Raw genomic sequence first — 12,363 nt, 5'->3', positions numbered from 1 at the left:
ATGTTTGTGTTTGTGTGTTTTTAGTATTGCTTTATTTTTTTTTTTCATAAAAAATAAAAAATTGAAAAATCAGAAAAATACAAAAACAATGTGTGTTTGAGTACATTAGTACTTGTGTACCTTGAGTGGCCAATGAAACAAAGTTTTCTAAACTTTGTATCTCTTGTAACTTAGATGAGCATCTCTATGCACAACTAGCAAGTGAGCTTTGTGGCTCGTGTTTGTGATGAGTAAGACTAAGTAATCTCTTGTACTTAATACTCGTATCACTATTTTTGACAAGAAGGACTAGGAAATCCTAAGAGAAAAGCATAGCAAAAGTGCAATGTCAAAACTTAACATAATTGGGTATTTCTTTTCTCTCTTTTATATGTCCATGCATGATATGCTTAAAAGAAAATATGCAAAGAAAAATTAAAGCAAAATGAATCAAAATGCTTTGAAATATGATTACAAGCGTGTCTTCTAGGAGATGTGGGACTTATAGGATGTACCTCGAAGGTGATAGTCCCCATCAAGTAGTTATGATCGTGTGTGAGTTAAATTGATTTACTCATATCTTAAATTGTCATAACATGTTGATACTTATGCAATCTTGCGATACTTTTCACACACAACACGCAATATTCTTTGCTACTTTTGATACATGTGCAAGTACAATGTGATTTGGCCATCACAAGGAATACATGTGTTAATGTATACCCACTAAACTGTCTTGACTTGTTTTTGAAATATAAAATTGCTTAGACTTGTTTAGTGTGTGTGTGTGTGTGTGTGTGTGTGTGTGTGTTTTGGATCTAATTGCTTGACATTTTTCTTGATTGAGAGATGTTTTTGAGAGCTAAAATCGTTGTTTGGATCTGTGGTTGAGTAGCATGCTTGATTGCATTCATATATGTGTTTTTCTCTTCTTGAAAAACTATTTGGAGCAATCTTGACAGCTTCTCGATACCTCTCAACAACAAGGCTATCTATCGAGTTCTTTAGCTTCTTTTTATCGTAATCTCGATAGCTTCTTGATAGCTCTTCAATCCATCGAGAAAGTTTCTGTCTCCTCGATAGTTGCTTGATTGCTTCTTAATCCATCGAGCCCCTTTTGCTGTGGACACCTCTAGATAGCTCCTCGATAGCTGATTCTGTTGAACTTTAAAGCTCGACACCTCTCGATACCTCTCGATCTGTTGAGAATTATGAACTTCTATTTAAAGGGTCAGCGCGATTTCAGCTTCACTTTTCTCAATCTCTTTCGATCCTTTCTGACCTCTCACCTTGCCAAACACCTCTCTCTCACTCCAAACTTCATTCCTAGTTGATTTTCGGCCTAGATCAAGCTTTCCTTCTTTGGTAAGGGTCTTTAATCCTTCAATCTTCATGCATTTCATGCATTAGACCTAGGTTTTTGAGATTTTTGATAAACTTTGGGGTTTTTCAAAATTTTGGAGTTTTTGTGAAATTTTTGGGATGGGTTTTTTATAATTGATCCTAAATGATCATGCATTGCATCACATTTACATTATAACAATGTTTCATGCATTTTAGATGTGTGTTTACTTTGTTACAAACTTGTGTGCTGGTAGGTTTGGATTGAGTTGAGCTCATGATGCTTTTAAGTTTGCATGTCACATGCCCATGTATTTTTCATGCATACGTACCTTCATTTCTTTTTATGCTTATATTGAATTGTTTGGTATTCTTTCGCTTGTCTCCTTCTCTCTCCTTCTTTCAGTTTGCATCATGACACCTACACTTAAATCCACTCCATCTCGAAACCTTCTTTGTTTTGGGGCATCTTCCTCTGATCCTACTCCTTCCCATCTTTGGTTCCATGATGAGAAAGCCCGTAAGGAATTCTCGGAGAACTTTTCAAGACAAGGCATTCATTCGGAACGCCAAGTCATCCTATCGGACTTTTTCGATACTGACCTTTTAACTGTCATCTACAGTAGGGCTTGGGAGTCACTGTGTGGCATCCCGATCACTTGCCCATTCATGATCATTTAGGAGTTTTACTCCAATATGCACGGATTCAATTATTCAGTACCTCATTTTTCTACTTGCGTTCAAGGTACACGTATTATGGTCACTTCGGATATTGTATTCGAGGTGCTCCATGTCTCGAGGGTGGTGTGTCCTGACTACCCTAGTTATGAGCGTCTTAAGAATATGTCTAAAGACAAGCTTATGTCTATGTTCAGTGAGACTCCTTCTCATTGGGGTGATCGTTAGAACGCCCGTTGCTCGACCTTTGCTAAAGGTCCAAGGTTTCTTAATATGGTGATGAATTTTGTTCTCCATCCTTTGTCTCACTATAACTCTATCACAGAACCTCGTGCTTGATTTTTGTTATCCCTCCTAGAGAACCTCTCTATTGACTTCCCTTCTCATTTCATCCTCTCCCTTATAGATGTCTATAAGGATATGATGACCCGTGATAAGATCATCTTTCCTTCAGCTATCACGAGGAACCTTCGCCATTTTTATTTTCCGATCATTTCTCTATCATGTGTGCCATTGATGTAGCGACTGTTAGATGGAGTGAGGCCCAGCTTCAACCGAAGTGACCACTGATTGAGATGGCGACACTTCCAGCTTCTTCAGCTCTATCCACATCTGCTCCTTCTTCTTCTGCAGATGGTATGACTCTTGATGCGATCATGGTGCAGCTTCAGTACATGGATGCTTGCCTTGACAATCTCAGTGATGAGTTGTGTCAGGTGAACACTAGTGTCGGTCATATTGCACAACGACAGGCTTGCCTTGGTGGCTTCGTTGAGTCTTCCACTCCTTCTCCAGAGACTTCTGAGGATAAAGACGACGATGGTGGCTCTGATGGTGGTAATGCTGAGTATGGTGGTGCTAGCTCCTCCAGCGATGATGAGATGATTGCTTGAGTTACTTGCCCTTTGTCATTCGTGACAAAAAGGAGGAGTAGTTTTAGGTATGAGAGTAGCCATGTATTTAGGGGGAGAGTTAGTACATTAGGAGGTTTTTGTTAGGGGGAGTGTCTATACTTTGAAGGATGTAGTGAGGATTTATGTATCTTTTCTTTTCTTTATCTTTTAGATACTTTGTTCATGTACCTTGGTCTTGTGACCACTTTGTGATAGCAAACCTTGTGACCACTTTGTTCATGTATCTTTTCTTCTCTCATATGTTCATTTGTTTGTTGTGGTTTTGTCACGGATTGCCAAAGGAGGAGATTGTTAGGACATATGTGATTCATGTTAGGAACATATGTCATCATGTATTGGCTAATCATTTGATAAAACCCATTTTACTTGTAATTGGGTAGATCTAAGATATGTTTAATGCTTCAAGGAACAAGGTTTCAAGTTCAAGTGTTAAAGCCATGCAAGTTTGTCCAAGAATCAAGTGATGAAGTACTAGTTTTTAAAGCTCAACAGCTAGCTCGACAGCTAGTATCTTTCGAGGTTTAAAAACCTTTTTTAACCATGCTCTATAGCTGCTCGATAGATAGGGTATCTATCAAGATTTATGAAAATCAGATTTTCAGTTCTGATTTCATTCCACTTTGTATATGTTTAGGCTTTCTTTTCTCACAACCCTAACATATATAAGGATTATTTAAAGGGCTGTCACAGGTTGCACAGTTACACGAGTGTGAAGCAAAGTGTTGTTTATGTAAATTGTGACCGAAAACCTAATTTGTCCTAGTTCTTCTTTCTCTTGAAGAAGCTATTGTGTTTGTACACCATAAAGTATTGTGACCAAGGAGTTTCGTGATCTTCATCGTGTGATGAACTGAAGAACTTTGCAGCCAACATCCTTCTCAAGTTGGTGATTAAGTCGCGTACTGGAATTCACGCATCTATTGGTTAGTCACGTACTAGGAGCCGTGCATTAAAAGAAGAGATTGTCACTACAGAACAAGTCCAATTGAGTATTGGGTAAGGGTTCAACTGTAGGTTAGTATAAGGTATTGAGATTCCTTTACTTATAACCGCTTGTTGTGATAATAGTGAATTCTCAGGAGTGGTAACCTTAAAATCACCTGGTAGGGTTTTTGCCTTGGAGGTTTTCTACATTCGAAAACAAATCACCTTGTCAACTTTATTTTCCATTGCATTTTATCTTAGTTGGTGATTTGTTTGTGCTGCCACGCAAATTGCATGTTAATTTGATTATATAATAAACTTGGCTAATTAATCAATTAATTCTTCACAAAGTGGTCGATACATTCTTGGCCTATTACGTTGCTTGCCCGAGAAGAAAAGCCTAGGAAGAGAGAAAGACAAGAAGAAACACGGCAGGATAGGGGACAGAAGGCCACAAGGACTGGAGATGGACGAAAGGATAGTAGGCACTCCAAACCCCCCAATGGAAGGTTCGCAAGTTTCACCTCACTGAGTGCCCCAATTGATCAGGTCCTAATGTAGATCAAGGACGAAGGATCCTTGAAATTTCCTGGCAAGCTAAAAGGTGACCCCAATAAGAGGTCCAGAGAAAAATACTGTCGTTTCCACCAAGATCATGGCCATGATACGTTCGACTACTACGACTTGAAACAGTAGTTAGAAGCCTTGATCAGATAAGGAAAATTGTAGAGATTCGTCAGCAAAGAAAGGACGAACTAACCATAAGAGCAGGGCGCCCGGAGGGAAAACGAGCATCCCAAACCCCCCATAGGAGACATAATGATGATTGTAAGGGGCACCATAACTTCTTGTTCGACCAAGAAGGCGCGCAAGACCTATCTCAGGATGGTTTAGAATGTCCAACTAACAGGTTTGGTCCCAAAGATGGCTCACATCGATAACCCTGTAATTGGGTTCACAGAGGAGGACGCTTGACGTCCCCATCACCTACACGATGATGCACTTGTAGTGAGCATACGGATTGGGGAATACATCACTCATAGGGTTTTGGTGGACAATGAGAGCTCTGCTGATATACTTGACTACCCAGCCTTCCAGCAAATGAGAATTAGGAGAGAACGACTACTTCCAACTAACGCACCACTTATTGGATTCGGAGGAACAAGAGTGTACCCACTCAATGCGGTCACTTTGCCCGTAACAGTCAGTGATTACCCTCAACAGATCACCAAGGATGTCACATTCCTAGTTGTAGATTGTTCATCCACTTACAATGCCATCTTGGCCTATCGTACCTTTAATTAGTGGAAAGTTATGACCTCTACCTACCGCATGATGATCAAGTTCCCCACTGAATATGGAGTAGGAGAGGTATGAGGGGATCAAGTAGCAGCACGCGAGTGCTACATTGCCATGCTAGAGATGGATGACCATTAACAGACCATATTCATAAAAGAACAGCAGGCAGTGGCAGAACCAGTTGAAGGTTTAGAAGAGGTACTCCTCGATGATTCTAAGCCCGAGTGAACGATGAGAATAGGTACACTTGCTAGCCTACTAGTTTGCCAGGCACTCACAGTATTTCTAAGGGAAAACCAGGACGTTTTTGCCTGGAGCCAGGTGGACATGCCCAAAATCGATCCTTTGGTCATAGTCCATAAATTAAATGTCTTGCCCTCGTTTCCTCCCATCCACTAGAAGAAACGGGTGTTCACGCAGGAACAGGACAAGGCCATAGTGGAAGAGGTTTACAAGCTTCTTGAAGCTGAGTTTATACGGGAAGTATACTACCCCTATTGGTTGGCCAACATGGTGATGGTCAAAAAGGCCAACAGAAAGTGGAGAACGTGCATAGACTTCACAGACTTAAACAAGGTGTGCCCCAAGGACAGCTACTCACTTCCACGGATTGACGTCTTGGTGGATTCAACAGCAAGCCACCAGCTGCTGAGCTTCATAAACGCATTCTCTGGTTACAACTAGATCAAGCTGGATGAAGCGGATCAGGAGAAGACTTCTTTTGTTACCAGCCAGAGTCTCTTCTGCTATAAAGTAATGCCATTTAGACTCAAGCATGCGGGTGCTACGTATCAAAGGTTGATGAACAAGATGTTTGTGCATCAGATTGGGAGGAACGTTCAAGTCTACGTCGACGATATGTTATTAAAGAGCCTATAGGAAGATGACCAATTGGACAACCTCAAAGAAACCTTTGATACCCTTTGTTCTTACAACATGAAACTAAATTCGAACAAATGTGCATTTGGAGTGACGGTTGGAAAGTTCCTAAGGTTTATGTTATCCCAAAGAGGTATTGAGGTTAACCTGGACAAGATACAGGCAATAATGGAGATGGCGCCACCAGCGAACATTAAGGAAGTACAGAGCCTCAATGGCAAAGTAGCTACACTAAATAGGTTTGTCTCGAGGGTAATAGACAAGTGCTTGCCTTTCTTTCGCACGTTGAAGAAATCGTTTGAATGGACGACTGAATGTTAGCAAGCGTTCAAAGATTTAAAAGCATACTTCTCCTCCCTACCGCTGTTGAGTCCCTTTAAACCGGGTGAAGAGTTGTTCATCTATCTGGCCGTCTCCCTAGTGGCTGTTAGCACAGCCTTAGTCAGGGAAGAAGACAGGGTACAGAAACCTATATATCACACTAGCCGGGCGCTCCAGGATGTAGAAAAAAGGTACCCCCCGATGGAAAAGCTCACCTTCACGTTGGTAACTGCCACTCGTAAGCTCAAACCATACTTCCAGGCCTACATTGTGGTCGTCTTGATAGACAAAACCCTGCAGAGAGCAATGAGCAACCCTGAAGCAGCTGGACGGATAGCGCTATGGGCAATTGAGTTGAGTGAATTTGACATACAGTATCGCCCACAAACAGCCATAAAAGGGAAAGTCATCGTTGACTTTATTGCAAAATTCATGAACGTAGAAGACTAGGGGGCAGGAGCACAGCCGCAATGGAGCATCCACACGGACAGATCGTCCAATAAACAGGCAAGCAAGCTGGCATAGTGCTTCATTCTTCAGAAGGTAACAAGATCGAGTGCATGATCTGATTTGACTTTCCTACAATTAATAACGAGGTGGAGTACGAAACCTTAATAGCAGGGCTAGACCTAGCTAGAGTAGCAGGTGCTACAAATGTGGTCATGTATTGCAACTCTCAAGTAGTCACAAGTCAAGTAATCGGCGATTACGAATGCAAGGGTGAACAGATGAAGAAGTACCTAGAGCAAGTGAAGTATCGGATGAGCAACCTCTAAGTGAAGTTCGTTCAAATCCCAGGGGAGGAGAACAAGAAAGCTGACCACCTAGCTAGGGCCACATCAATAGAACACATGCTTATCCCTAGCCAGGTACTATCCTTTGTTCAAAGCTCACCATTAATAGACAGCGTCAGTGTGCAAGAGATAGGTTCCAAAAATAACTAGACCACACCAATAACCTCCTACTTAAAATATGGTATGCTACCAGACAATAAAGAGGTCGCTTAGAAGCTAAAGGTACAAGTAACACGGTTCGTACTAGTAAAAGGCATCTTGTACTAGTCAATATAGACTACTTCACCAAATGGGTGGAAGCAAAAGCCCTGGCCACCATCACAGAGAAGAATATACGAGGCTTTGTATGGAAGAACATCATCTATAGGTATGGTATACCTAGGGCACTAGTCTTAAACAATGGGAAACAGTTCGACAACGATTCGTTCCGGGATTTCTGCTCACTACTTATCACGAGCCCACCCACAAGCCAACAGACAGGTCAAGGTGACAAACCGATCCTTGCTCAAAATCATTGAGACTCGGCTTGAGGGGGCAAAGGGAATATGGCCGGAGGAATTGCCCAGCGTCTTGTAGGCCTACAAGACAACAGTAGGGATACCTGCAGGAGAGACTCCGTTTCGACTGGCATACGGGAATGAGACAGTTATCTTGGCCGAGGTCAGACTCACAAGCTACAGAGTGGGAAACTATAATAGTAGTAAGAATGATGAAGCTATACGCCTTCAGCTTGATTTGGTGAACGAGGTCAAGGTGACGGCAGAGCAGAGGTTAGCATGGTACCAAGACCTCATGGCCAAGCATTACAACTCTAAAGTCAAAAATAGGGACTTCCAGGTTGGAGATCTCGTCTTGAGGAAGGTGACGGGCGCGACAAGAGACCTTGCCCAGGGAAAGCTAGGACCTAATTGGAAAGGACCTTACAGGATCACGTCGTGGCAAAGGAAAGGCACCTACCATCTTGAGACACTAGACAGACAAAAGCTACGCCATCCATAGAACACGGAGCACCTGAAGAAGTACTACCAGTAGGCGAGGGTACAAGCGACGACACACCTCATTTTTAGTTTATTTCTTTTTGTTAGTTTTTATTACCTACAGTACTTTTTAAGTCCAAAGGGCAATTTCTTAATTTTTCAAAGAACAATTTCTACTTACGTATTTATCACAATAAGAGGAGTTATTCAGAAACGCCGTGTATGTCTACAGAATTATATTTATTAAGTCCACAAAGTGGATGGGATTGTCCTAAAGGGATGAATCATATTATTAAGTCCACAAAGTGGACGGAGTCATCCTAAAGGGATGAATCATATTTTTAAGTCCACAAAGTGGACAGGACGTCCTAAAGGGATGAATTATATTTATCAAGTCCCAAAAGTGGACGGAATCATCCTAAAGTGATAACTCATACTTTTAAGTCCACAATGTGGACGGGTTCATCCTAAAGGGATGACATATATTTTTTAAGTTCCAAAGAAGACGGGGCCATCCTCAAGGAATGAATAATATTTATTTAGTCCACAGAGTGGATTGTTCATCCCAGGGGATGACTAATATTTATATAGTCCACAAAGTGGACGAGTTCATCCCAAGGGATGACTAACATTTGTGAAAAACACAAAGTGGATGGGTTCATCCTAAAAACGGCTTATATTTACCAAGTCCATAAGTGGACAAGTTCATCCTAAACGGATAGCTTATAATTATTGAGTCCACAAAGTGGACGGATTCATTCTAAGCAATGGTTTGTATTTACTAAGAGGATGGGTTCATCCCAAGGGTTGGTCTGCAGTTATTAAGCCCAAAGTAGACGGATATCTAGCAAACACATATTAACAGATACATGATTAAAATACCATATATCAAAATGATATGGAAAGCCCAATAAAGGGCAAATGTCTACATGTAAGGCCTAACAATAGGCGACGGTTAAATAAAAACACTGTCCTCCCAAAAATCTTTACATGCAAAAAAGAAAAATTAAAGCTAAGAAAAAATATATCTAGTCCTGGTCCACAGGGTTTTCTCCATCATTCCCCCTAGTCATCTAGTCCCCCTCAAATGGACAGGTGTTATCACCGACGGAGGTGGCTTGATCGGTGACGATGTCATCAATGAATAGCTCGTTGGTGCTTTCAGAATAGACGGGCTGGGTTGGAGCCTGGGCCTGAGGGTCAATGGAGATGTGGGATAGGTCCAAATCAGGAAAAGAGGCCTTAACCTGAGGGAAGAAGTCATCGAAGCCGTCCGCGAGCGAGCTACCGAACTCTGCTAGGAGGGCGTCGGAGTCACGATACTCTTGTATTGCATCTTCCTTAGCCCGACGGAGTTGGTCCTTGACGTCCTTGACTTCTCCTTCCTTGTCCTCAAGGATCTTCCTCAACACCTCCGTCTACTCCTATAGTTCGCCCCGTAATTGCTCTGATGTAGCAAGTTTTTTCTCCTAGACCACCTTCCAAACCTTCAGCTCCTCCAGCTCGGCCGCTGTCGCCTTTGCCTTCACTCTGACACGGTCCAAAGTCATCTCATAGGAGAGGCAACAGTCCATCAAGCCCTTCATCATTACCACCCCTATAGAAACCAAAAAAAGGGTTAAAAGAGGACAGGGGCAATTTGACCAAAAAGGGAAAGGGACGGACATATTTACCTATGTGATGCTAAAGAGACCCGTCTCCCCCCATTGCCTCTGTTGCGTGATTGCTTAAGTCCTCGTAATCATCGGCTTTAATGATGGACAAAAGCTGCTTGAGGATGTATTGAGGGTCTTGCAGAGAAGGACGGGTGACTTTTAGGTGACGGGGACCTAACCTGTCATAAGACCTTTACCCAACCCGGACTAGGCAGAGTAGGCGTCTTCTTTATTTTAGCTTTAACACCAACGGTTGACTCTGCCACCTTGGGTGTTTTAGGGGGTCGGTCAGTCTTTTCTAATGATCTCTTCTTTAGTGATGGGGTGACTTAAGTGGTAGCCTTAGGAGGCAAGTTGCCCTCTTGTTTCTTCATAGTAGCAGCTTGTTGCTTTATAAAAGCTCTCCTCTTGCCCTCCTCCATTTCTACATCAAGGTAGATAAAGAAAAGGTTAGGTAAATTACAAGAAGTAGAAGGAAAACATAATAAAGAGCGACGGACTTATGTTTGCGTGCCTAGATGTCGTAGCGATGGGCAACTTCGGTAGGTTCGAGACCGTCGCAGTACCAATGGATCGTGTCCAAAAGTGACAAGCTTTGCCCAAGTCTTCTTCTTCAACTTAATCGCAAAAATTTTCTCCAAGAAGCTCCACTTCTCCAAGTTCACTTCTGGAAGGTCTCGAGCTACAAGAAAGGGATGGTTAGATCAATAACTATAAATAAGAGACAAAATTTAAACCAAACAGACACTTACTAGACAGAGGCATTATGCCCCAGGTTTTGTTTACGGGCATGTACTCCTGATCATTGGGGTGACATATCCAGTCGTCACCCTGTACGAATAAATAACGACTCTTCTAGTTCCTGTTGGTGTCAGGAGTGTCACACACTAGCCCAAGCACATGATTCCTTGGTAGGAAGTTGTACATACCTTTAGACTGGCTAATCTTGGATGGACGGTAACAATGGAAGAACTCCTCCATCGTCATCCTACGCTTCTCGTCACTCAAGACGCCATACAAGACTTCTGCACCTAGGAACACCCTTCAGGCGTTCGGAGAGATTTGGGTGACGGTAAGCCCCAAATATTGAAGAAGACGATGGTGAAAAGTGCTCAGAGGGTACCTAAGTCCCGCCTTAAACATCTGCTCATATACCCTGACGTCCTCGACTCCCTCGTAGTAACACTTTTCAGACCTAAAAGGTAGACGGATAGGTATGTCGATGGGGATCTCTTACCTCTCCCTAAGGGTCTCGAAGTGTTTTCGCTTAACGGTTGAATTAAAATCATTTACCGTCCAAAATAGGAGAAGAATGAACTCCCTAAGGCCATCTGGACCTATAACAAACAGGACCGGAGGATCAATGTAGACTACGTCTGAACTATTTGAATCACCTCCTGAACCTCCCTCTGACTCGACGACGTCCACGTCGTTATCCTCCTCCAAGGGAGAACTGGTAGATGGATTCCCTTCATCATGAGAGATTTCAGGGTCATCATAACCAGATAGATACACCTCATCATAGCCTGCTCCTTCACGGACACACGATTGATCACTCGACGCCTCACTAGACATCTGTAACCTACATGTGACAGATAAACCCTTAAGACTCTACAGGCATACGTAGGCGACGGGAGCTATTTGTGATACCCCAATTTGATTGATTGTGTGATGTGTATGGGTGTGTGATAAGTCCCACATCGGGTATTTATTGGGTAGATTTGGGCTTTATTAACAACTACAAGGAGCCTCAATTGTGATTAGTCCTTTTGAGGTATAACGCAGATGTGGCTAGCATTTTTCTTGGGTCGTTACATAAAAAACAAAAAGAGAACTCAGTAAAAGGCAACGGATGCTTATCAGTTCGATGATATGAAGAAGTAACGAGCAAAGAGAAGCAGACGGGTGCAACAAGGGAACAACCACCTATAAGCGACGAAAAGGACAAAGTTGAAAAGGAAGTAGATGGTAGTGCTCTTGCTCTAGAAATTTGTTACGGAAAGTAAAAATGAGAGGGAGAAGTAACATATATATATATATATATATATATATATATATATATATATATATATAGAGAGAGAGAGAGAGAGAGAGGGAACGGCACGGAAGACAAAGGGATGCTTCGATACGAGCAATTAACCACTAGAAATGTGTCATGTGCCCCTACTACATTAATGGCACTAAGCTAGCCTGTCAAATCAGAATGCATTTTCTAAGGGTTGTGTTAAACCATCACTCTATGAGTCTGCCTGGGAAATAGGGCGATGGACCCATAGAGTGAGGGGGTAACTGAAGAGGACAAAATTAAGGTAGATGGTCTGATTTTACAGAACCTACCATGGGCGACTATACTAGGTTGTGGAAGGTCAAAGGAAGGAAGCAACACAACGAAATGTGTTGCAAGTGGACGGACTCTCTGTGGTGGACAGACGAGAAAGAAGAAAGATACAAAGTGGACAGTGGCAAAGCCACATGGCACCCACATGGTGTAATTGGTCCTCAAGGAACTTTAAATGGAAATGTTTTGTACTTCATGATTAACCCTAGTCAACAGAATCTTTATATAGAAAGGATCTAGTAAAATACGCGTATTTATGAGGAT

General features: G+C 42.2%; 1 protein-coding gene across 1 annotated transcript; it reads left to right on the top strand.

The window, feature by feature from the left end:
* Positions 1-6,536: 6,536 nt before the first annotated feature.
* Positions 6,537-8,128, top strand: LOC142643977 (uncharacterized). The gene is made up of 2 exons (XM_075818671.1): positions 6,537-6,773; positions 7,706-8,128. Exons 1-2 carry the CDS (start codon positions 6,537-6,539, stop codon positions 8,126-8,128), a joined length of 660 nt encoding a protein of 219 aa, XP_075674786.1.
* The last annotated feature ends 4,235 nt before the right edge of the window (positions 8,129-12,363 follow it).

Source organism: Castanea sativa, chromosome 7 (genome assembly GCF_040712315.1).
Source record: "Castanea sativa cultivar Marrone di Chiusa Pesio chromosome 7, ASM4071231v1".
NCBI lineage: Eukaryota > Viridiplantae > Streptophyta > Magnoliopsida > Fagales > Fagaceae > Castanea > Castanea sativa.
The sequence above is the reverse complement of the archived record's forward strand: the minus strand, read 5'-3'. Positions and strand labels throughout refer to the sequence as shown.

Excerpts from the sequence above, each read along its gene's own strand:
- LOC142643977 (XM_075818671.1), top strand. The coding sequence starts at position 6,537 with ATGGAAAAGCTCACCTTCACGTTGGTAACTGCCACTCGTAAGCTCAAA. Across the intron at positions 6,774-7,705 it reads TTATTGCAAAATTCATGAAC|GCCTACAAGACAACAGTAGG; the intron begins GTAGAAGACTAG and ends AGCGTCTTGTAG.